This window comes from Thermobia domestica, chromosome 7, assembly GCF_964235325.1.
Source record: "Thermobia domestica chromosome 7, izTheDome1.hap1.1, whole genome shotgun sequence".
Classification (NCBI taxonomy): domain Eukaryota; kingdom Metazoa; phylum Arthropoda; class Insecta; order Zygentoma; family Lepismatidae; genus Thermobia; species Thermobia domestica.
Genome location: NC_137460.1, coordinates 160,280,833 through 160,308,732, shown reverse-complemented (window position 1 = coordinate 160,308,732; position 27,900 = coordinate 160,280,833). Strand labels below are relative to the sequence as shown.

General features: G+C 34.3%; 1 protein-coding gene across 1 annotated transcript in view; it reads right to left on the bottom strand.

Annotated features, from left to right (window-relative positions):
* Window positions 1-3,225: 3,225 nt before the first annotated feature.
* The window catches only part of LOC145689388 (uncharacterized), a 101,810-nt gene continuing 77,135 nt past the window's right edge, over window positions 3,226-27,900 (bottom strand). The window contains exons 14-16 of the mRNA XM_081763542.1: window positions 21,968-22,115; window positions 12,638-12,707; window positions 3,226-5,685 (exon numbers count right to left, since the gene is read on the bottom strand). Coding sequence (XP_081619668.1) covers window positions 12,694-12,707; window positions 21,968-22,115 — 162 coding nt within the window. The 3' untranslated portion in view covers window positions 3,226-5,685; window positions 12,638-12,693. The remainder of the gene's footprint in view (window positions 5,686-12,637; window positions 12,708-21,967; window positions 22,116-27,900) is intronic.

Sequence of the window (27,900 nt, the reverse complement as noted above, 5' to 3'; positions counted from 1 at the left end):
TTTTGGCTTTTCTGCCATAATACATTAAGAAATTCTAGATCATTTTCATTTTGAATTTATACTTTATTGCAATTATTTAATTTTATTTTGACTAATAATATAAGGCCAGAGATAACCAGTATTCTGAAGAAGAAAATAATTTAAGAAATGTACGGAATAAAAAAAAATATATTGTTTTGTTAAAAGTTTCGGAAAGAGCCTAAACAATTGTGATTTGTGTGTTTGTAAAGAACAGCTCGAAAGAATAAATTTCTTTATATTTTAAATACCGAAAGTATCCTCTTTTTTTTTTTTTAAATAGTAATGACAGATATATTTTAAAGTTCTTGACACTTTACCATCTCGAAAGGAACTGGATGAGATGTTTGTACTTTAATAAGGATATATATTACTCCCTGGACAAGTTTTTCTTTTATATCATTTCCAGATTTCCTCTTGTGTAGATTAGGAAATGTATTTGATATTTTAAAGTTTTGTACAGTTGTTTAAATTGTTATTAACATATTTTTATCTTACCACATAGTAAATACGGCTTGGTAGGTACATGTTCCTGAAAAAAATTACAATTATACAACAATAATAATTTAATGTTACGAAGATATTTGTGCCAGTTAACGTCTGATGAAGATAACATTAAGTTATTGAAACTGTTACGATTTATTTTCATCGTAATAAATAAGTATAGTTTCAAAGTTATTTAATGAAGTGATGTAACACATTTATTTCATAACCAAAACTTTTCTTGAAGGTAAGATATTATGGTTGATTGTGTATTATTGGAAACAAATTACTACTTGTATGTTCGTATGTATAGACATGTCTTATATTTGCTTCAATATGGTAGAGCTTGTTTGTAAATGTTTACTGCTGGTAAAGCTGTAAGAATTTTGCCTTTCATCCAAAAGACTCGTTTCAGAACTGGATATTTATGGGTGTGGATGATTCCGTATCAACTTTTATTCTAGACAGATGATAGCTTCATATTTTATATGTGTTTAGCGTATTGAAGCAAGACAGTTATACAATATTTTGATTGAAAACTTGAACTCACTGTATACGAATTATTTAGTGAAGTGAACGCTAATTATTATTTATTTAGTGAAGTGGAATGGGAAAATGGCAGACATTAGCACAGTTTGAAGTGTGCCAAGTAGTAAAACCTCCTAACTTTTAGCCTGTACAACCTGCGTTCTCCCATAAATCATTCATTTGGTCACGTGCCTATCTTTACAATTAGCCACATTGAAGCAACGTTATTGCTATGACATTAAATTTACCTCTGTATAATGGACAATGTGTGGTCTTCATTTTCTAGAAGCCCTTTCAAATCATCAACTGTTGTATGTTTCAGAAGATGAGAGAAAAGGATTTTTTTTCATTGAATATAACGTTTCCTCCACCCCAAGATACACACATATACATATATTATACGTATATTATATATCAGTGCTGTCCAAATGGCGGCCCGCCAAACCATTTTGCGCGGCCCACAAAGCTTTCATGATTTACGATTCTTATTACTATTTTCATTTATATTTATTCATTCTTTTAATGTTTCCACTCTTCTTTCGAAGTAAGGCATCCATTTAGTGATTCTATATATATATATATATATATAAAATAATAAATAAATAAATAAAAAAGCGAGAATCAACGGCAACACCTTTCCCTAAATCTTGAAGCTTGGTCGGGAAGGACTGCCAGTGTTTGAAAGTACTTATTTGTGTGAAAATGCATTTTCTACCAGAAAATTGTGAAGAATCGCTTCAGAAGCTGCCTTGGACATTCTTCTCTTTTACATCTTCTGCGGCTTACAACGACAGGAATGAATGTAGATATCCCGGCCCTTGTAAACGCTGCTAGTCACCTTCATTTCTCACATTGAATTGAATTTATATATAATATTTCAAATACGATTTTTAGATTTTTTTCTTTTCTAGCGTAATAATAATAATAATAATAATAATAATAATAATAATAATAATAATAATAATAATAATAATAATAATAATAATAATAATATTAGCAGTAGCAGCGGCCCTCCATTTTACTAGTAAAGACGGTTATGGCCCTCAAGCACATTATAATTGGACACCACTGTTATATATATTATACGTATATTATATCTTATCGGCGAGTATATGAAAAGCTGACGCTATGCAGGCTTCCCATTCATATTCTATATTGAAAGACATTTAATAGTTCAGACTGATTTCGATGTTTTTTTTTTTTTCGCCATGTCTCTGGTACCACTTATTAAGGGAATGTATCATTTACTATGGACGCTCGACTCACTCTACACTCTTAATATAAATGCTGTGTGCAAAGTTGGAGATTTTTGCTGAAAAATGAGAAAACAGCGGCAGTGACTGCCTCATCTATAGACTATTTTCGATTACCACTGCGAGGTTTATCGAACACAGAGCCCGTCTCTCGGAATCTGGTCATGAGTTTGCCCACACCACTGTAGGAAATGAAGTTTGTATCGGGATATAGCACACTGGACTTTGCACCTACCACACATGAGCTGCGATTTCCATTGCATACTGATCTTCTTGTTTAAAAAGTTAAAAGTGGTCTTGAAGATAGCGAACTCCAACATTGCAGTCATACTTTACTTGTGTTTGTGAGATTACCAGAGCCCTCAAATATCAATGGGCAATGCGCACCAAAAATTCAATAACTTTTCTTGTGTTAGTACTCTCATCTAACTTTTGACCTACCTTGTACAATGCAAACTTTTTGTGTGAATGTTGCAGTTGGAAAGTTTGAAGGCAATTTTGTCGGAAGTGTTTTGCTCAAACTTAATTAAACTTTGATGTCGATTAAGCACTGGTTACTAATTTACATTTTATGTTCAGACTGGTTTATTTTGATGTCATTTGAGAAAGTTCAACGTCAATTTTCTTGAAAGACAAAAAGTTGAGCTTTTTGCATCTGATAGCTTGTATGATGAGGACTACTACATAACGAGTTAATTGGTTCTTCAGTACCTCATTGGCATCTTCTGAGGTTCCCGTGTTAAAGGGTAAGCCAACATGACAACTCACCATCTGATCTGTACTTATCTTCATAGATGCGAGAAAGAAAAGAATCAAAGATTACATTTAAAGCATTGTGAGTAAATTCCGAACAATTTTTACTATACATTATTTATAAAATATAAACTAGTACGAAGATTATAATTAAGAGTGCTAATCATATAACAATAGAAAAAAATCGGAATCAGCTCCATACGTTTTGCTTTATTAATAATCATGACAATTACACATTATCCTACAAGTGCACTTGCAAAAGACAGTGTAATTATGTAACACAATACGCAGAAGCTACATCAATATGATCAACATTCACCACAAACTGAATCTTGTATAATTAATGTATACTACAGAACTAACAAATATAGTGGTAAAAGTACAGCAGAGAATAAGAACATATTTACCTATATAAAGATAAATACATTCAAATGTTTTCTCGACCTTACAGACACATGTGTCCCATTAGTGCAACATCTATTTCCTTATTTTTTCAACATCTAAAATGTTATTCTTTATTTTTATTGAATTGTATGCGCACCAAAATGAGCACACTTTCATTTTGTGCTGAAGTCATAGTCATGACAATAGAATCCGAAAGTGAGATACGGTCAATATACATAAAATAAGTGCACCTAAACATACACTTACTATATTACCATACCTCACAGAAAATCCAACCGTAACTGAATTTCAACTGAACTATCAGTTACGTACGTATTTACTCTGGCATAGGACTATGCTCGTAGCTGGTATTTTTCCCCATAGTATCGACTTGAGTATGGCCACAAACTTAAATCCAGCAGCATAGCTCCCATCCAGAGACTAAGGATTCCCAGCAACTAACAAACGTAAAAACGATCAATTTCAAATATATCCGTGTACGGTTCTCATCAAAATCGCACATTTACTCCCTTCTCCCATTATTTGTTCTTTTGACGAAGTAACAGGATTTGTAATTCTCGGTATGTTACCGGAATTCGTATTTAACTTAGATGATTAATTCTCAAGGTATTCAGAAAAGAAACTCGGGGATTACTTGCTGCGTACATTCTAACATCATATGGTAGTTAGATCGGTAGGTAGATCGTATGGATAGGAACTCATTTCTGTTAACATTACGAGAATATCTATCAAAAAAGTTAAAAATATCCCGTGTTTCTTAATTATTACGAGTTCCTATCTTAACCTTAATTTTATTTTGTGTTATTCGTACACGAATACAAAACTTATCCAAGGAATATTGATCGCTGAGATTACATTGTAGTATTATATAAACACGTTTCTGTCAGCATGACTGAAAACATACATCGTTGCTACAGAATCTCAAATTGATTATGTGTGTTAATGCATATAATTACAACAGTATACTTTCCTCTATCTTCATTTCTGAAGAAATTTTCGAAATACTGAAGTCCTAGAAGGGAAGCTGTATTTGCAACAACTTTCTTCTGAACTTAGAAGATATGTCTCTTCATTCTCTTTAACGAACTGACATCACAGATCCTATTCCAGTAGAAGTGATTACAATGGTCATTCAAAGTAGGTACGTTAAACAATCCTAAAATTAATCTTGAATAATTTTAGTATTTTAGTGTATTCAATTACAGCCTTTCCCATTGGTGTAATGAACATTCTCCAAAATCAAATTATTAACTAACGTTAACACAATAAAATGATACATTTTCACATATGAAGAATTTTAAAAGGAACAATGGTATTTTAAACTATCATGTGCAGAAGTTTGTTTTTGTTCTACATCACATTGATGATAATTCAGCTGACTGAAGCTTTCTTTTCTCTGTAAGACTAGTTCAATGCTTAAAAGTGACTAATATACATATAAACTTTACAATTAACTAATAAGAATGTTAAAACTCACCACCATCGACTTAAAAATTCAATATGGAATTTACATAAAATATAATGTAACGAACAATTTGTTAACGTGACAGAGAAACGCATTATCAAACAAAAACAGTTGACAAAGACAGTTAATTACATAAACAACAGTATCATTAGTTACCTGGAGTTTAAAATTTGTACAGAAAGTGAGACGATGATAAAAGCCAAATCCGATTATATTCTGTAAAACCACGATCTTTAAAAACAAACCACGACAAGAAAGAAGTTCTTTAGGATGAATTTACAACCAATTTGATTTTTTTCCTTATTTATTAATCTACAGACTACGTAATTATCAAGGGGTATAAGGACTAAGATGGTGTGCAATCATCTCTATCAATGACAGAATATGTAGCATTTGATTCTAGATTGTAATAAATCACATCCAAACAAGTATTCTTCTATAACAGTTTAGAGTAGCATATACATTGTGAGCAGAATTTAACAATGCTCCAATATTTAAGTATAATTTGTTTTTTAGTTTTCTGTACTTATCTCTCTACGAGACAGTCTTTTTCTAAATAACTACATCATCCCTAAAATATTCTGCATTATATCCACCATTGCTTCTAGCAGCAGTTACTGAAAATTATATAGCATCTAAAACTACAACCTTTAAGATGACAATAACTTTACAAGACAAGAAGAACTACATAAAATACAATCAAAGATAAACTGAGATAAAACTAGGAATTTTCACGACTACGGTTTCTTTGATTCACATTTGTTTATACCATCACCAATCCTGAAATAAAAATAAATACATAAATAAAATAAACTAAAGAGAAATAAACATACAGCAGCAGTTCCATACTCTAAAACACATGCAAATTTCTAACGGAAGAAAATGCTCACATCAACTAATTTTACTGTTGAGATATCATAAAACTAACTTAAGAAAAAAAAAAACTATGCCTTATGGAACCCCGAGGATCAATGTTGCGTTCACAAAAGCTCTCCATTGACTTCTATCCTTAGCCACCTGGATCCAGTTTCTACTTTGTACCCTTACTTCTGCCAGATCCATCTTAATATTGTCCTCCTATCTGCGTCTCTTCTTAATGGACGTTTGACGATTGGATTTCCAAGTCAAAACTTTGAAAGTGTTAAGATAGCATAAACACTTTAAACATTAATCGACTTCAAGAAAGGATTGAAAACCAGAAAATATAAAGTTCTTTAAAGCAGAAAACAATTAATTACTAAACCCTCGCCGCGGTATAGTGACTAGTGCGAGTGCCTTTGCTGCATGTGGTCTCGGATTCAATTCCTAGTGAGAGAGTACAAAAATTAAAAGCAAGATCATTCACTTCCATCAATCATCCATCTTCTTTAGCATAAAGGTCGTATCTGTGGGATATTAAATAAAAAAATCAATAAGAGGGGTCAGAACTTATAGATAGAGTGGAGAAAGTTTATTAAGATCAATAAAGAAGAAGAATAGAAAAAGCACCAAAAAGATTAAAGTTGAGGAAGAAGGAGTCATCTACAGGGTATGGTGTGAGGACTGCGATATGTCATGAAAGAAAAAGAAAGAAAGGATAAAACAACATAAAGATGATGTGAGGAGGAAGAAAGAAACCAATGCCATATACAAACATGTTAAGGAGACTAATCACGGAGTTAATTGGGATAAGACGGAAGTATTGGGGATGAAGAAAATGATAATAAGGAAGTGGAAAGAAGCAGATTGGATAAAGAAGGTAGGAAGAGATAAACTGATGAACTGGACAGGAGGCTTACCTATTAATGAATTATGGCAAGGAAGTTTGGATAGCGTAGACAAGAAGAAAATAAAAAAAGACTCTTATAAGAACAAAAAATGGCGGAACATGATTAGTTGGAAAATGAACACGGAGATTTACAGGATTGGCTGAAGGCCTCAGCAAATACATTTTTTTTTAAAAATTATAACAATGACTACATATATGTCTCTATTTTCATTTATGTTCGATAGTGTCTGAAGAAGGATATGTTAGATATCCGAAACCGTTACATATTATAATTTAAAATACAGTTGGTTTTAAGCTTTGATCAGTGTTTCTTTTGTTTAAAAAAATTCAAGTTTATTACTATTATCTATAATCAATTTAGAATGATTGCGTGTATACGTTTTGCAAATCACATGGCACTTGTTGCACAATCTGATATGTGAGAAAACTTGAGGAAGGACTGAAGAATATGGGATGAAAATAAATGTTAGAAAGACAAAAGCCATGGTGATTTAAACGAAGGATTCGGAGTCAAATGTAAAAGTAGGAAGGGAGAAAATAGAACAGGCGATTAGTTTTCGATATCTGGGTAGTATTATTTGTAATAATATGAAGTGCAAATGTGAAATAAAAGCAAGAATAGGAATGGCGAAAGAAGCCTTTAGGAAGAAGAAAAGACTATTCTGTGGGACCTTGAATAAAGAATTGAGAAAAAGGCTCATAAAATGCCTCGTGTGAAGTATTGTATTGTATGGATTAGAGACATGGACATTACGCAAAAATGATGAAAAATGACTGGAAGCTTTCGAAATGTGGGTGTGGAGAAGAATGGAGCAAATTAGCTGGGTGGAACGGAAAACGAATGAGAGTGTGTTAGAAATGGTAGGGGAGAAAAGAGCAATTTTAAATATTATTAAGAAGAGGAAGAGAAACTGGTTGGAACACTGGCTAAGGAACTGTAACATGAGGGACGTGCTAGAGGGTATGGTGGAAGGAAAGAGAGGGAAGGGGCGAAGGAGACTACAATTAATGGACGATATCAAAACAGAAAAATCGTACGTGAAGACGAAGAGGTTAGCGGAAGACCGTGCAGCATGGAAGCTTCTCAGTTACTGAAGTAACCTGCCAATAATGGCAGAATACCTATGAAGACAATGATAAACAATTTTGTAGTCAGTGCCATGGCCATCCAATTCATGCCTTATATAAAACTAGTTTTGATGCTAATCTTATGAGGTATTAATTATTTCGCTCGGCATACTTCAAGAAGTTTTATAGGTAACAGTAATTAATTATTTTCCGTCTTTAAGCGCTTTTCTTGTTACTGTTTTCTGCTTTACAGCACTTTTCTGAAGTCTGTTAATATTATTTTCTTTCATTAAAAAAGTTTATTTTTCTGTTTTTAGTGTGTTTTAGAAGCCGGTTACTTTTCTTTTAAGCGTGCTTTTTTATTATTATTTTTTCGTTACCTCTGTCGTAGGATACCAACTTTTCCTATAAAACGGGTCGGCCTACGAAACATGCATGAAAAGATGTACCTCGGTCTACGCATACGGAATTATACACACACGGTATTAACATTACCAGCTGTTAAGGAGTTTCGTGGTTTAACTCCAAAGACTTGTCATCAGATCCTGATCTAATTGATCTCGAACCTTGGAGAAAGTATAATCTTTAGAACTTAAAATAATAATAATAAATACATAAAGCGGGCTGCGGTAGCTCAGTGGTAGAGCGTTCACCTCTGATTCATGGAGACCTTGGTTCGATCCCATCTCGCACCAAGTGAATTTTGTGCTGGACAAACACCGTGTGCGCCCGTGGGTTATTCATTTCTCACCATCACCTCTCCTTTAGCCTAGCCGACATAATCGTGAGACGTAAACTTCAAGATTTCATTTCATTTCAGAAATTTATCCGTCGAGGAGTTGGATGATCTAGCTGTGGAGATTATCCTTAGATGCTCATTACATTGATATGGAACCACCGAGGAAGCATATTCTTTTAAACAAAGACAGAATCATTAAAATCGCCTTATCTATGCGTATTGCGACCATCTCTCTCGTTTTGATCGGTTTCGGGGAGAGTCCCGTCCGTCCCGTCAGTAGATGGAAAAAGGTAGTATTTGTTCCGTTTCATGCAAGTGAAAGAAGTAAATAACAAACCCAGACCTTCGGGTATGGGGAAAGATGCTGGTAGCTTGGCACCTGGCGGGTGAGGGCATTGGTTAGGTGTTGGAAACAGTGGAAAAGTCAGTAAAACGCAAGGAGGTATTCATTGTCTAGTTTTTTTTTCTTCCTGAGGATCGTGTACGTCTTAAGCAGTCTGTTGTGCAATTTAAGTGCGGAAACAGGAATCGTGTACAGGTATTTGTATCCAGAGGCGTGGACGAGGGGCAACACGCGGATATTTTAAAATTTGTGATCCTTACAATATCTTGACAATTAATTTACCCCAAAAATCAGATAAATAATTATAACAGTTACTTTTATTGTACATTTTTCTTTTTGTTCTTTCTTCTCTTCCTAATGTTCTTTCCCATTCCACATTTATTATCAATCCACAGTTCCAATTCATCACTATCACCTTCTTCTTTAATCCTTCTTGCTTCTTTCCATTTCCTTATAAGCTCTCTACTTTCTTGTTCAAGAATAATAGCTCCTTCCCAATCAATTTCATGTCCTGATCTAACACATGTTCAAAAAATTGCATTCTTGCCTCTTTTTAATCTTATATTATCTTTGTACTCCTTCACTTCAAATATGTGAAACAGGACATGAAATTGATTGGGAAGGAGCTATTATTCTGGAACAAGAAAGTACAGAGCTTATATGGAAATTGAAAGAAGCAAGAAGGATTAAAGAAGAAGATGATAGAGTGATGAATTGGAACTGTGAGTTGATAATAAATGTGGAATAGAAAAGAATATTAGGAAGAGAAGAAAGAACAAAAAGAAAAATGTACAATAAAAGTAATTGTTATAATTATTTATCTGACTTTTCGGTCAAATTGTCATGTATTATTGTTTTGAAAACGTTAACTTTTAATTTTTACTGTTGCTTTTGTACAAAGATGATAAAAGTTTTTAAACATTTTACATTTTGTATAAGATTGTTTGATGAAGCGATAAGCTTCTGAAACGTAACGCAACTTATTTTATTTTGGTTGTAGCTAATTAAGCCTTGGAAGTAAATTAAAATATATAAATTATGGGTAAAAGGCTGTTTAATGATTATATTCAAATTTTATGTAGTTAACTTTCTGTTATATGATGCAAACTTAGTGTATTATGGTATGAAATTCAAGTGTGCTGCAAACTGTTTTATGATGCAAATTTTGTTTTGTGCATCTGAACTTTATGATGTATAAGTCAAGGTTTATACTGCAAACTTAGTGGTTTATGATGCAAACTAGATGTTTTCTGCTGCAAACTTAGTGTTTTATGATATAAAATTCAAGATCTATGGTGAAAACATTGTTTCGTGATGTAAACTTCAAGCTTTTTTTAACAGTAAGGTTTGTGTTTATCTTTTATGATATAGGCTTTTTGTGCTCAAGTTGTCTGCTGTCAACTTTGTGTTTTATGATTTAAAACTTAAAGATTTTGCTGTGAAATTTGTGTTTTATATTTTATTGTGCAAACTTTGTTTTGTGCATGTCAACTTTGGATTCATGATGTAAAATTCAAGGTTTATCTTGTAAACTATTTATTTTATAATGGAAATTTTAAGTTTTGTGTTTTATTATGTAAAATTCAACTTTTCTGATGCAAACTTAGCAGTTTACTTCATAAAACACTAAATTTGCTAAGTGTTTCCTGTAACGTTTTTGCTTTATCTTATATGATATAAACTTGTTTGTGCAAGTCAAATTTAAGTTTTCGGTTGTCAGCATCATGTAAAATTGAAGGTGTCTGCCGAAAACACACTGTTTTATGATATAGGCTTGGAATTTGAAATACATGCTTGTAACGCTCCGTAACGTCTTTTGAAAAAAATCTGAATATTATGTACTATTAGAAAGAGAAAAAAACTAAAATAAATTTACTTCGATTTTTAATATAGCCATTATATATCAAAATGTTTGTAATTTTACAGGGATTTTTTAAATGGACAATTGAAAAAAATGAGCGGAACTTTCGGCGAACTTTTCAAGTTTGAACTTTTCATGAAATTATGTCCGACTGTTCCGTACTGCATACGGTCCTAAATTTAATTTATGGGTGAAAATGTACGTCCAGATAGACCACAGTTGGCAGGATTATCTGCAGCACGAAGACATCACGCGTCTCGAGTAGGTCAGAGCAATCACCAGACCTCAATCCCATCGAGTATACATGGGATAAGGTGCTTCACTACAACAGATTCTTGATGGTCTAATCTATAGTATGGACGCATGCTGTGCAACCTGCATAGCTGTACGCAATATTCACACACCATATTGAACATTTCTGAAAACAAAAACCCGGACTGGTGACGGCTAACAAATGGTAACACACATGAAGTAAGTGTATTCATTCAGATTTATCAATGTGCATGAGTGTCAGTTTCAAGCTTCTGAGCGAGCAGAAACATCTTTGTACTAACTGTTCATGATTGTCACAGTTACTCGCACATTCCGTTAAGCTTTGGACAAGAGTGTACCAATTATATAAAAACATACTGAATCGGTGAGAGTGTAGCTCATGAGGAAAGTCACTTTGTAATAATTTTATCCCTTCAAAGTAGTAAAAGAAAGCACTACCTAATATTCTAACTCTTGTACACAACAATTAGTACATTACGTAAATTGGAGTAGAAATAAATATTCTAAGATAAACTTAAATCAGATTTAAACTACTCACTGAGCAAAACAATACGTGTGTTGTAAAAATTATTAAGGTGAAACAGTTTCACGAACTATCCACTTGGCTTCATCAGGCACTATGAATACATAGGTAGTGACAGATTTAATACAGCGGAAAAATCTCTGGAAGTATTTCTACATACAGAAAAGGAAGAAGCAAAGAGGGAAGAAGAGGAGTTGGGAATGATGGAGAAAGAAGGAGTAATACAAAGGGTCATATAAAAAGTCTCCGCGGTTTTTTGGTACATTTTTGAACAAAACATTTCTTTATTGAAAATCAATTTTAATCAAGTACGTATTGATCATTATTATCTATGACCTCTTGCCATTTTTCGCGTAGCTTCATAATTCCATCGGTGTAGAATTTCTGTAGTTTATCGTCGAAAAACTTGGCCAAGTGATTTTCAGCGGCGCTTCGGTCGGACATTTTTATCAATCAAGAGAGTTTTGCAGAGACCGAAACAAATGGTTGTCAGACGGTGCAAGGTCCGGGCTATACGGTGGATACATCAAACTTCCCAACCAAATTCCGTCAATTTGTTCGGAGTCATCAAAGATGTGTGTGGTCATGCAAACTCTTAGTAGAAACTCAGTGAGTGTACAACGTCAGTGAGTTTCTATTCCCATGTGTTTTAATGTTTGACAGAAGATTTGTTTTTTACATATCCTAACCTTTTAACCATTTTTAAGCATGCTTCATGTTTTTTTATCCTTTTTGAAATCTACTAGAGGCTGATGAAGGAAGTTGCATCTTCCGAAAGCGCTACCTGTTGCATGTAGAAGAAAATTCTGCTACATATTTCTTGCGGTGAGTAATAGCCTTTCCGCTTTTTCTCATTGAAAAAATATCACAATATTGTGAGCGGTGATTATAAACTCATATTCACACAGAACAGCGACTGGTATTAGTTTGTAATTCTTTACGTACCCTATAATTTTTACCCAGCATACTCTAATTAAAACCCCTCCTATAACCACTGGAACGAGGTTTCCAAACTAAAACAACTATTAAAACGAGTGTTTAAATTTGTAAATTATTACAAAATAAAAGCACAACCAATCAATTAAGTATACTTTGTGTTGTACAATATAGAAATTGCGATTGTCGTGCTTCACTCTTTGTTAGAATTAAATACTTACTTGTGAATATAACTGAGAAGCCGATAGGATACTTATTTGCTGCAGTTTATATCATTTTAGTTCTTGTTTTCTGTAAAGGAGAAAATAAGAAAAACATATAATAATATGCGCTATCAGCTACAGAGCTTAAAAATTCCATGAAAGGCAGTATATATTCTAATAAATAAAAAAAATTCAATACAATACTAAAATTTATTATTATTATTATTGTATTGATTTACTTCATGGAATGCGCATTTCTTTAACATCAATCTTTCGATCTTAAACATGAATAGTAACACTTTTATCACTTATAAAACCGGCGTATTTTTAGAATAATTACCTAGAAAACCGGCAACTTTTGGTGTTTTTCATTGAAGAATTAGACAATATTCTATTACTCAGTAGATGTGTTTACTACATCAAATTAAAGGTCATAGCCTCCTCTACATCCACAAACAAATATACGATCATACATATATCCTTACATGAGTTATAGTGGTTTATGTTTGCTATTTTCAATATAGGAGAAAAAGTCCGTGGTTTGAGTTCTTAGGTGTATTTAGCCTTGGTATGAAATAGCATGAGACATTCTGGCATGCAAGGACCCATATTGCATTCAGGACACATTCACGTTGTATTCTTTAGCATTCTTTTGCCATAACTAGTCTTTCCTGCATGAGAACAGACCTTACAATATCTATTGGGTCTGGCTGTTTTCTCCGTAGCGGGATATATCTCTTGCCAATTTTTATCAAGATGTCTTTCACTTGTGCCTGGAAAGGGACATGTACAGATGTGAGGAATGACAAGGAGATTCATGTTCATATGTGAGTGATGCGCTGTGTAGAGAGCGCAGGTTCAGCTATATATAAATTCTCACTGTGATGCTGAATATCAATCATCATGTATAGCGTACATGAATGTGTTTCGTCTCACAATGACGTCAATATCTGTACTAAGGACAGAAATAAAAAGAAGCGGTCGTATCGAACGCCCTTCCTATGGACCCGCTACGGGCTCTATATAAATATTCAAATTTTACCATTTTCGGTACCGATGAAACAAATGCTTAGTTGCTACTTAAAAGGTATCTCTAACTTCCACTATACAAATCGTTGCTACTATCAGAGGATTCTGCAACGTGGCTATTCAGATAAAGCGCATAATAGTTCGTGTATAATTCCTTGCGATAGCCGAATAATTTTCAAGCTAGGGCGTTTTAAAAAGTTATTTTTCGCATTTTCGGCGGTTTAAAGCTCTGACCAAGGCGTTTTCAGCCCATATTAGCACTTTTTTCTTTCATTTGGTGTAAGAACATACCTCCTGAAGTTTGGTAATGGTGTTATTCTGCAGCCTGCATATTAAAAACATCGGTACTTTAGTCGCATGACAATAAAAGAATACTAATAATAATGATGCATGTTAAATGAAATGTTAATAATGAAATACACTTGATCTAAAATCCTTTGATTTTAAACTTTGAATCTTAAAAAAACCTTAAAGGATAGTAAAAAATCTATAAGAAACGAACAAACAGTTATGAAATGAGGTCGTCGGACAATTAAGACTAGGAGGACAGTTTTTGAATATCTGAACCTCTTTTGTAAAAGAATTTGGCAGAAGGATCTATTAGCAAGAAGATGTAGTCGAATATACTGATGAGATTACCTGTGTTCTAGGACTAATATGTTTAGAGTCTGAGCGCTGCAGGAATATCGGTGATAACTCTTGGGTTGGCATCAGCAATCACGATAAGAGTTTCTTTCGAATGAAAGGATTGTCTGTTCATGCATTTAAAGAAGTACCGGTAAATGACATTTGAAGAATTGCAATTGCCTTTCACAAAGTGATAGGAAACAACTTTTGTTGAACAATTTGACTTCATGACGAGATGACTGAGTTAGATTCGTTCGCGAATGAATGTTGCTAGTTTTGCTTGCGTTGACTTTTGTAAGAATCGTCACACTCCTGTTCTCTACTTGATGAATACTTTCTTCCAACAGACTCTTTATAGGTTTTATTCATACGAACTGAAACTCTATTCTTTGAGTGTTTAGAAACATTTAATTCGATCCACGCAGATTAAGAGGATCAAGACTCATCATATTGTAAAATACCTAAAATTCAGTAATTTCGTATTTTATTTTGAGAATGGTGTAAAACGGAACCTGTAAATAACTTACAAGGAAATAAAACAGCTAACGTAGACATCGTACCACGGGTAGAAGTATTATTTACACATGTAAATAGATCGTCTTAGCTAACCTGTATGCTGCAAGTAAGAAGTTCAAGGAAGCTCAGAGATCACGGAACGGAAAACGACGTATCTTAGAGAGTATGAAGGATAAGCTTGGGAGTTAGAAGCTAGAACCGAAAATGTGAGGTTGGTACAGCAAGAAGATCACTGCAGTTGATTCATCCAGTGAGTATTATATTACATTTGCGATACTCTGATACATATATCATTCATTTTTGACAGGATTTTTTCCTACGCGGCTTAAGTTAGCTAGAGTTACACCTGTGTATAAAAAGGGAAGTAAATTGGAGTTAAATAATTATCGTCCTATTTCAGTTTTGTCGTGCTTTTCTAAAATATTTGAGTTAGCAATGAAAGCGCGACTAAATAACTTTTTCCTTTTAAATAATATAATATCCACAAGTCAACACGGGTTTCAAAACCAGAAGTCAACCAACACTGCAATCTTTAATTTCATCTCTGATGTAGCAATGGATATAAATAAAGGAAAGCATGTAATTGGTACTTTTGTTGATTTATCTAAGGCGTTCGATTCTATAGACCATGGTATTTTGCTAGAAAAATTGTATTCTTATGGCATCAGAGGTGTGGCAAACAATTGGATAAAGTCGTATTTATCTGAACGTACTCAAACTGTTGGCATCTGTAAAGAGGTAAATGGCAGAAGAAAATTTTTTAAATCATCTTTAATAAAAGTAACAAAAGGAGTACCACAAGGATCAATATTGGGTTCTCTTTTGTTTGTTGTATATATTAATGATTTAGTTAACAGTCTAGGCTGTGTGAAGTCAACATTGTATGCTGATGACATAAATGTTCTTGTCAGTGGAGACTCAGTAAATGAAGCAGAAAGGCTCACTACAAAGACGCTGACAAAAATTATTAGTTGGTTAAACATAAATAAATTAACTATGAATTTAGGAAAAACTAACATTGTCAAATTTCGATTCCCGGGCCAAAGAAATGAACTTGTACCAATAACTGTAGACACTGTAGAATTATGTCAAACAACATCTATTAAATTTCTAGGAGTATATGTTAATGAAGATTTAACATGGAATACTCATGTTGAATACATTAATACTAAACTCAGTTCACTCTGCTTTGCATTCCGTAGGTTGCAAGGTAGTTTGTGCAAGGCAGCTGTCATGTCCTTATACTATAGCAAAGTTTTTTCAATAATAAACTATGGTGTTATATTTTGGGGGAATTCGAGAATAAGTGCTAGTACATTCCGAATACAGAAAAAAATTATTAGAATAATGTTTAGTATGCCTGAACGATCCTCATGTAAAAATATTTTTTAAAAATATAAATTATTGACATTACCTAGTTTATATATATATCGCACAATTATGTATGTAATCGAGCACAAGGATTTATTTACTTTAGCTAATACGATTCACTCATACAATACTAGGCAGAATTGTAATATGTATATTATCCAACAGAATTATGCAAATTTTAGCAAAACTGTGTATATGAATTATATAAAATTATATAACAAATTACCAACAAAGTATAAGGACATTAACGAAAAACGGATATTCAGAAATACTCAGTTAGAATTATTGTTAGAAAAAAGCTATTACTCTGTGGAAACTTATCTTACTGATAATATATAGAGAATGTAAATCATATCTGACAACTGTAATGCTTAATTGAGGATTGTCCTCATTTGTAAGCTATGAACAGGCAAATAAATATGAATATGAATATGAATATGAATATAATGGTTAAGACCTTGTGCCATTACTATCAAGTAAGCTTTGTAAGACAAAGTAATTTGAGGCCCAGTAGGCGCATCTCAAACAATTCGAAACAATTGCTTCACTTCTAATTCCTAGAAATTATCTAATAACAACACTCGTAGATATCTAACAGTTACAGATTTTTAATTAGCTACACTTTGCCGCCAATGTCCAGAAATGCTTGGCTTTACGTTAAACTAGACAGAAATTTGAAGCACAGGTTAATATTGTAGCTAAAAATATAGGTAGCACTTTTAAAATAAGCGGAACGTGCTACTATCCAAGCAGCGAATTCTATATCATTCATAGAATCGCTAGTAACTGATCAATTCTCGTTGCCATGGTAACGATACAAGCAATATATTTGAAGCCCGCAACAATGGAAAATGCCAGAAATTCCTACGTATAATAATACGCATACTAGTACTAAAATTTACATTCTAGACGGATAATCAGCGGTAAGCCTACAATGTATTTCAAACTCGTTGATAACTGACTAACTCTCGTTATCATGTTAACGATATCAACAATACATTTTAAATCCGCAAAAACATCAAAGCTACTATCAATGAAAATATCAGGAATTCCTATGCATAATAATGCACACAATAATACGATACCATGCATGTAATATCTTAGTGAAGTGTTAGGAAGATGGAAAGAATATGCTGAAGACTCATGAGAGTAGGGATAGACCGTGTGGCCAGGGCCGTCGCATGGGCGGGGCGACCGGGGCTATCGCTCCGGGCGACGGGACGACAAATCAACAAAATTCAAGGAATTCAGATTATGTTAGTAAAAAAATGTTAAATCAGATATTTTAATAAAGATCAGGCCTCGGCTAAGTAAAATGTATTTCTTTCATAAGGACAACACAACAGGTTTAACGCCCAGTTATAGTGTCGTGTAGATTATTATCTTCATATACTATTATACAAACACAAATGTACGTCGTTTAATTATGCATAAGTTATTGACTGACAATGTTTTGAACTTGTTTTCGAATATACTAAATGCATCTACTACATGAAATATAATTATTTCGTTATATCAAGCACACATTCTTCACAGAGGAGACTTATATAATATCTTAGTTCTTGCTTTTCTACAATAGAATGTCCCAGTGTTTGCTGTTCTAGTCTTACCTATTGGGACACTTAATAATACTTCTGAAACTAATTCTGGACGGTCAATTTTACGTTTAATAATTTATGTAAGAACAACAGATCAAACATCCATATAATTTTTCCTAAGTTTGAAAACTAAAAGTCGTTACTAAGTCTTCGTAAGCGACATACTGTGGGTAGAAACCTGTTTTCTTGCATGTAAGCATTTTTAAAAATTTGAACTATATATTTTTCATTGCATCAGAGTATTTAGTGACATTTGGTGTCCAAACAGTACAACAGTATTCTAATTTTGACCTCACATACGAAAAATATAACCTTATAAATGCTGATTCTTTGTAGAAATCCTGTCCTATTCTATAAATTAAGCCTAGGTTTCTATATACACTACTCGTTATTTCGTCAACGTGTTGAGCAAAGGTTAATTTGCTATCAAATATAACTCCTAGATCTTTGATAGTATTTGGGGTAGACAAGGAAGTGTCACTTATTGTATAGGTAAAGTTAATTGGATTTTCTTTCCTCGTGAAAGATACAGATTTACATTTGGACACATTAAGGATTAATTTATTATTATCACACCATATTTGAACTCTTTGTAGAGCCTATTGAGCTTTCTCGCAGTCATTAATTGAACTTACTCTGGAATATTATTTGAGATTGTCGGCAAAAAGAACTTAATGCACAGAATTAATACTTAATACAAGAAGTTTTAATACACAGAGGAATATCATTAATAACAAGAAGAAACAAAAGGAGACCTAGATTAGATCCTTGAGGGACTCTCGATAGAATACTGAACTTGAAAATTACCGGTAATGTAGAACATCGTCCAGAATTATTGAACTGGAATTCTCTTCAGCCCTCTGTGAGAAGAATTTCTTTTATATCTTGGAAGTTAATATTTGTATATTCTATGCTATTACTATGTTGATGTCAGTTCAAAATAAACAAGAATAGCACTCGATTTCAAGATTTCAAAACCTGTTTCCATTAACATTTATGTTTTAACTACAAAAGCCATTCACTTTTAAAAATTGACATAATACTAACTTCTCTTATCTTACGTCAGATTATGATCTTACATTCCATATTTAAATCTATGAGTACAGAATAAACTCTGGTTGTTTTTCATAATACACTGAAGGGGGGGGGGGGCTAGGAATTCTCGTCCCGGTTGCTTACAACCCACGCGACGGCCCTGCGTGTGGCTTGGATGTTGAAGCAGAAAATGAAGTACACGAGGATGAGAAAGGGTTTAGTATTCTTTGGGATGAGTTTGAGATAGCTATATCAGAGATTAAGAATGGAAAAGCAACCGGGATAGATAATATATCAATCCAATTCATTAAGAACATGGGAGACAAGGTCAAAAAGAAACTGTTCCGACTCTGCAATGAGATAGATATAAGAACAGAAGAGTGGCCGAAAGATTTTCTAAAGATAATCATGATACTGATGGCTAAGAAATCCAATCCGGAGAGATATGAGGATTATAGAACTACCTGTCTCATATCGCATGCCGCAAAAATTTTGCTTCGAATACTAAAGAGGTTATTTGAAAGAACAAATGAAAAAGTTGAGGACGAACAGTTCGGGTTCAAGAGAGGTAAGGGCACAAGAAATGCAACTGAATTATTAAGAATAATCAGTAAAAGGTTTATAGAAAAGGGAAAAGAAGTGTATGTAGTATTTATTGATCTAGAAAAGGTTTTTGACCACGTGAACTGGGAGTTATTGTTGGGAGTTCTAAAGAAAGCTGGGTTGGAATATAAAGACCGAAGACTCATAAGAAACTTACATAATTATGATGCAACAAATAAGTGTTAGAATAGGGGAGTAAATGACAGAGGAGTGTGTAACTGAAATAAGAGTTCAACAGAGATTATGGTTTTCGCCAACATTATTTAATATCAAGAAGAGATAGTGAAAAAGAGCCTACATAATGAGGATAGCATTTCGGTAGGTGGTAGAATGATTAGGTGTGGATGTTTTGCAGATATGGTGCTTGTTGCGGAATCTAAAAAGAAAACCAACACGACGTTAGAAAACTTGAGAACGAGTTGTGACGAATATGGGATCAAAATAAATGTTAGAAAGACAAAAGTCATAGTGATTCGAACGAAGCGGTTGGTATCAAATATAAAAGAGGAGGGAAAACAGGTTACTAGGTTACTTGGCGGTGAGTGTACAATATTTCCCCAACTCCGAATTTCGTATCACAGATAGACATGAATGCCGAGCGCTAGAAGGAGCTCACTGTATAATTCACTCGTTAAAAATTGGTTCCTAATGCCTAAAGTACCTTATATTCTCTTAATGTTTATAAGCTTTCACTGTCATTGACTGTACACACTCAAAATAATAGCATACATATTATACATATTCTTTCAAAAACAGATATACTATTATCAATTACATTTAACAAAAGGGATAGCTTATTACTGTCAGTATTTTTAACAGTCCAGTAACCTAAAACATTAAAAATAAAAGTGGAATATATATATATATATATATATATATATATATATATATATATATATAGGAAAGCATGGGGCTTACCACACATGTTCGACACAGGGCAGATTGTTGGTGATCGATGAATGGTTCACTCCATTTCAGAGACTGCGAATCAACTGGGATTCTCGTGTACCACAGTTGCAAGAGTGTCGAGATTATGCAAATGCAGGGAACCGGTTACAGTGCAAAGGTCAGTGTACCCTCAATGAACGTGGACTGCGCCTCTTGAACCGTGTCGTACGAACTAATAGGGGTCAGGTTCAGTCACAAATCACATCCCATTTGAATAAAAGTTCCATTCGAATTGTTAGAGTAAGGACAGTTCAACGTTCTCTGCATCGTCTTGGCTTCAGGAGTCGCAGACCAATCCAGGTGCCCCAGGTCACAGGCTGCCATCGGATTAAACGCCTTGTATGGGCTCGAAGGTACAAGTACTGGACCATGGAACAGTGGAAGTGGGTAATCTGGAGTGATGAATCCCGATTCCGATTGCATCCCGCGCCGATGAGAGAGTCCGAATCTCTCGACAACAGCATGAAGGCATAGATCCCGCATGTCAAGTTCGTACAGTGCAATGTAGTTGGGAAGGTATTATGGCCTACGGTGTCTTCAGTTGGGGTCATTAGGACCACTAGCCCGCGTAAGAGACTTCCTGAATGCCAATCTGTACATCCGGGGGGAAATGTATACCTGCTCATGACAATGGTTCATGCCAACGGGACGGACATTTTTCAGCAAGACAACTCTCATGCTCACAGGTTCCCGATTGTGTTTAGGCACAGTCGAGTGGTTCGAGGAACACTCTACCGACTTCCAGTCAATGTAGTGGCCCTCCACAGTCTAGATTTGAATCCAGTGGAACATTTTATGGGAGGTCGTGGAGAAGGCTGTACGGAATAGACAGTGAACACGAACCAGTTGTGGGTCGCTGTGGTGGACGCACGTCCTGCAATACCTTCAGACGACGTCCAGAAGCTAGTGAAGTTATTATCCCCGCCTTCTCGCTGCTGCTCTTAAGGAAAAGGGGGGAGCGATACGGTACTAGGTAGGTGTATCTAATTCAGTGACAAGTCAGTACATGATCATATAGTTTTAAATAACACCTTCCTAACATGTTTAGAATCCAAAAATATGATTTAAAATAAATAATCGCTCAAGGTTTTCTTTAAAACATTCCACAATGCCAATGTAAGAGTAATGTAATCTATTACAAAGAATGAAGTAGATTTTATGGAGCATTAAAGGACCGCTGTTTTCCAATGCAACGATGCAGCTCAGCCTGAAAGAAGGGGGTTTTGATATGCTGTTTAGCACTAGTACATCTCTGTAGACAGCTATGCTTTCTCGAATTTCTTCCTGGTAGAATGTCTAATTTGATTACACTGTGTCTCGAAACACCAATAAAACAACAATAATAATAATAGATTTACTTTTAAGTTTACCGTGCTTTCAGTAGCGAGGCTATATGAGACGTGAACCTACAGCTTAACGTGGGATCCGAACCATACGAGTTCCTGCCGGAAATCGAACCCGGGTCTCCCACGCCAACAGGCGCGTACGCTCACCACTTAGCCATGAGGGACTCCAATAATAATAATAATAATAATAATAATAATAATAATAATAATAATAATAATAATAATAATAATAATAATAATAATAATAATAATAATAATAATAAAGGAAATCTTACTTTCAGGTGCTGAAACCTTAAGCACTTTGACATTCTGTTGATTCTTCTTGAATCCAATAAGTTCATCCAAAGTTCTGGGTGCTATAGTCTTGGGTTTCCCATCTTTTCCCACGGAGATCAGTACAATACCATCAATCTTCTTTCTCACCTGTAATTGAAACAAATTCAACTCAATTATCTTTAGACGCATAATAATGTATAATCAAGAATAGTACATGAAACTTCTGCTTCTAAATGATTAGTAAGAAAGAAAGTCAAACAACATGAAATAAAAGGTAAAAGAATAATTTTCAGAAACATTTATACTTTGATCGACAAATGTGCGTACACACACGTTTCATTCCCGTTCAACACATGTTTTGTCTATAATCCAAAAGCGTAGTGATATAGTTCAGCTCTTCGAAGCAGGTTAGTATGGTGAAGAAGAGCATATTCTGTTCCGGTGATTTTGAATAACAGTCTGTAATATGAACCCGCCAACTGCACAGGATTTCTGCTCTGATGTGGTTTGGGACAGGCATCATTCTCCTCTTCGCGACCCCCATATTGCACAACGTCGTAAAGCTAAAATCAATCAATCAATGTATGTATGATTGTTTTAAGAACTGATCTAATTTGTTTCAACACAAAACACAATTATCATTTACCAATTCTGTCGGCCTAAACTCGTAATAAATCGTACAATAGAAATAAAGGAAGTTGATAAAACATAAGAGTTGTCTTTTATCATTAAATTAACTCTATAGCTTAAGGAATTCCAATCCCACTTTTCTGAACTACTATTACCCACCTCTTTAAGTTTCTGTTTTGTATTACCCTCCATCTTGAACTACGTAAACATTTCTCCAATGCTTCCCAACTAGAACTATGCAAAGCACACGTATTGCCTCCTCCTCCCTTGTATTATCCAGTTCTGCCAATGGGATACAAGATACTTAAACCACAGCATGTTGTGTGTACTATTCTATGCTGTAATTGAAAAAAAAAAAAGTGAAACGAAGTCTTTCAATTTTACGTCCCACAATTATGTCGGATAGGCTAAAGGGGACGGTGATGATGAGAAATAAATGAAATGGTGGAATGGAACCCCGAGAAAACCCAAGCACACGGTGTTTGTCCACTATAAAGTTCACTTGGTGAGAGCTGGGATCGAACCAGCGACCCCACGCACCAGAGGTGAACGCTCTACCACTGAGTCACCACAGTCCTATGCTGTAACTGAGTTATGGTGGGTGGCAGCAATGCTTTTCATCAGCTTATGGTTCACTGACATAAAAACTACTTCAAATTCACTATTCTTTACACATATTTACTGCCTTCTTTTGGATCACGAGATCCAATATATTTATATCAAAAATATTTTTGATCTGGAGAACTACTCTGTACATATAGTGAAGCCAAACCAAAACTATCAGATAACTTACTATGATGTGCTTATTCCGTAGAAAATAAAATAAATAAATAAATAAATTTAAAAAACTCGATTTAGGGGCCGTTCAAAATGTGGCCACTGATCCAAAACTAACTATTGGCCAAGATCGCAATCTTTTGATCCATTTTTTGGATCATTCCTAAAATTCTTGTTAAGAAAGAAGTTAGTTGAAGTGAACAACTGAATGTATGTTGTATTATTAGTTTAAATAATAGAACTGCTAAGTTAAAATTTCGTATATTATATTTCGCGAAGAATTTAAACTATAAAAAAATCTGTTTCAATTATTTAAATTCTAAGCGAGTGGCCCTAGATTTGGTTTGAGCAAACACATATTATTCTATGTTTAAATACACGTTCCTGTCTCATATAACCAAGGTACTGGACATTGACGTCCAGCTAAAGAAAAATCATTGAACACCATTTCTGTAAAGAAAACGGATATTTTTATCCAATATCTTTATAAATTAAAAAATATCAGTTTCAATAACTAACGAACCTGAGAATCTAAAAATAAACATATTGTTTTAATCTCTCGTAGAGCAAATAGCGCTTATGGACTTCTCTACACAACACTCAAATTTAATTTCCTCGAAGAAAATAATCGTGGAGCCCTGTACAGTACTAATGCTTTCCGTAAAATTCTGTTTACTAAGGTGTTTCACAACGCGTAAGTTTTGGTTTCATTCAAACCGACTCACTTCCATACAAGTGAATCATTACTATTAAAATCTTTTGCCTTTGTGTTTGTTATTAATTGTCTGTTTCTAAAAATAGCAAAAGTTGTTTTCCTGTACAGAAACTAACATATTTCACGTAACGTATTTTCATTATCTCATTCTGTCATTTGTTACGATGCTTGATCTTTATTAGCAGCAATCTTTTTTCTTTTTTTTTTCTTTGGAAATATACTATCATCAGTTCTTTCTCCCATAGTCATATTCGAAGGCATTTTACGCCCTCATACATTTTTAAAGTTCTGTCTTGTCATCTATGAATGGACTTTTACTAATTAATGATTATATATATAGACAGGGTGAAGGTAATTCCAAAAAATTTCGGGAGGTGATTTCTTATATCAAGTGAAAGAAAAAAAGTTCTAATATCGAGTCGAAAAACGGCTCCTTTCATAGTTATAAACTTCTGGAAATGCATACTATCACTTTTCAAAACTCTCTACCTTGAACATTATGAGATCTATTGCAAGCACTTCAATGAATTACCCAAACTATGCAGTACACAAACTACCAAATACCTATGTTTCAGAATTCTTCCCCGTACCCCACCTCTCTTTGTACAGTTCGTTTCGCTGGTATCAGAGGATGGTAAAACAGATATTCAGATAGTGTACTGCTAGTTCCATAATTCCTTAATCGATGGTCTTGAGTCCCATAGTTTTGAGGCTAGGGCGTTTTAAAACGTGATATTTCATATTTTCAGCGGTTTATAACTCTAGAAGAAGGCGTACCATGTTGATTACAACTTATGTCGAGTGTTTTAAGTGTGTGTTTCATCAAACACTGAAAAAGGCTCATATCAACATAGGTCCGGAAACTTTTCTCAACTAGCAGTTGTTTCATGTTATTCCGAAACAACCTACTACCTGTATTTCACGTAATTAGAACTTTCCAAATCTTCCGTTACGATCTATCATCCACAAAAATGAGAATGTTATTTGTCTCATATGACTAGCCATATCATATGTAACAAATCCAATTAGTTTTCCTGACATTACTCTTCCCATTATTAAGTAAATGGTTAAGTTTTATTATTTAACAAAGTTGTCATTAAACAAATAAGAACAATCATACAAAACAACCACTAATGCAATTCAAGAAGGTGAAACTACACACAAAAAATATTTTTTTTAAAATAGAAGCTGTTCAAAGTGACGTTTTCGTAGTTGTACGAATCCTCTGAACCTTAGCTCCATGTATTTTATTTTTATGCATATCTCGACTGTTATTATTTCTTCATACCCGTTCATAGAAGGTAGTCTTATAACGCCAACCAGAGATACTGGAGTCATATAAATAATAGATTTAAACGTCCTCAGAGGTACTAATGTAATGGATTTAAGTCTGATGACCAGCCTGGCCATTCAGTAGCTCCCCAATCCAGCTTTGAGGAAAATCAACATCCAAATATTCACTTAAGTGACCTGAGCCGCCATTACGCATGAATCACATTTGTCTATTGGACATATATCATATTTTGAAGCTTAAAATATATAAAACGATAATCATGCCTGTTGTTCTGTATGGTTGCGAAACATGGTCACTTACTCTGAGGGAAGAACATAGACTGAAAGTATTTGAGAACAGGATCCTGAGAAGAATATTCGGACCCAAGAGGAACGAGAATGGGGAATGGCGGATACTTCATAACGAGGAACTACATAGTTTATACGGTTTACCCAACATTGTTAGGGTCGTCAAGTCTAGGAGGCTTAGGTGGGCAGGTCATGTAGCTAGAATGGAAGAAAGTAGAAACGCTTTCAAAGCCTTGACTGGAAGACCCATAGGAAAACGACCATTAGGAAGACCTAGGCGCAGATGGGAGGATAATATTAAGATGGATCTCGCAGAGTTAGGAATACAAAGTAGAAACTGGATGCAATTAGCTAAGGATAGAAGTCAGTGGAGAGCTTTTGTGAACGCGGCACTGAACCTCCGGGTTCCATAGGCCATAGAGTTAGTTAGTTAGTTAGTTAGTTAGTTATATATTGTCAATACATCCATATTGAACGGAATGATTGTAATTAAAATTGGATAAATAATTGGATGAAGATTATTACAAAATTAAAATATAGGTTAAGTTTATTTCAAAATTAGGTCAGACACTTGGTTTTGTTTATTTGGATGTAGTAAGAATAAAACAAGACATTAGCAGAATGTAGCAATGTTATGCTAACGAAGACAACAAACAATAAAATGCAATGTAAAAGGTTTTGTAAAATGTTTGTCAACAAAAACACATGATTTTGAATATGTCAAAATAGTCAGATTGCAGATGTAGGTGTCTGGAGATTTCGATCACTTGATGACATAAGTTTCGGCAATGAGATGAATAAACACTGAAAGATGTCGATGGATGATGATGTAGCAGTTTCATCAGCCGAGAAAAGGGAATAAAAAGACCATGTTTTAAGAAATCGAGAGAGAACCAGAGAGCCAGAGAACGAGTGAACTGGAGAACGATAGAAGGAGAAAGGAGTCGAGTATCATTCAGTCGAGAGTTAACATTTATTACTATCACAGTCGATGGCAGTACCAAGTTTAAGGTCTGACCATTGTTAGTCTACGAATTCTATCCAGGCCATTATACAATAGAGGACGAGCTCTACGTTATCCAGAGGAGAGAACCAACAACACCCAAGGTATGTGTTCCAATGTAGAGTTGTTGTCAAGTGAAGAAATAACCAAAATTTATTAGGTTGTGATCTGACGTTTGTTTTACATATCCGCTACATTCACACACATTTTACACTTAACCATGATTAGAGAATTTGAATACATGAATTGTTACAGTTAAACACTTGAGTTGTTATTAGCGTTTCCCCGTTCTAGTTTGTAGGTTAAGTTTAAGTTTCCTGGGCATTTCAGATAATGTCCAGAGGACAATCTTCCTGCGTAACTGAGCTACGCAATCCCAAAATTAAAGGCACACGCAGGAGGGTTGACAATATATATATATATATATATATATATGAGAGAGAGAGAGAGAGAGAGAGAGAGAGAGAGAGAGAGAGAGAAAAAGAAATACTGCATAACTGCCAACAGGTATGCAAATGAAATACACAAGCCTCTCAAACGAAATAAGAGCCTGAACGTTTAAACTATGAAATGTGTCGCACTGCATGACACTTATTGCCACACCGCAGGTAGCTGTTGTCACAGTTGAAAACACCTTCATGCATATAATCCTACCTCATTAGTGACCAAGAGAAATGTTGCCAGTTTAAGACCACGGCGTATCTTAGTTGAACACTTGACAGAAAGTCTATCTTACTATGAAACATGTCTCATGAAATTCTTGCACTCTTTAAACGTAATAAAAGTATATAAGATTTTCATAAAACAATATTCCAAATGTTATGCGACTAACGTTTCTCTACAACGCATTTTTTTCTACTAATATGATTAATTTTTCACTTATTATGAAGAACTACTTCTGCAAGGTCAATATTTCGTACGCCTTCAGTCCTCTCGATTTAAAACATTGTTTCTCAAATAAACTCATGCCCATTAAAAGTTTATAGAATTATGTGAATGTTCTTTCGTAAGATAGTGATTACTTCAGGCTGAATAAATTTCGTGTGCTTTTATTGAATTCCGATTTGCAAGATCGCATGTGTAGTGCCTATCTTTCCAGTTCCAGTTACCTTCCTTACGGGAGATTTATATAAAGAAAGTCCCGGCCTGAGAGCCCTGTGGAGTGTTTCACTAATATTGTTTTAAATGTACATTGTTTGAAATAAAATTGTGTATTAAGATGGCTC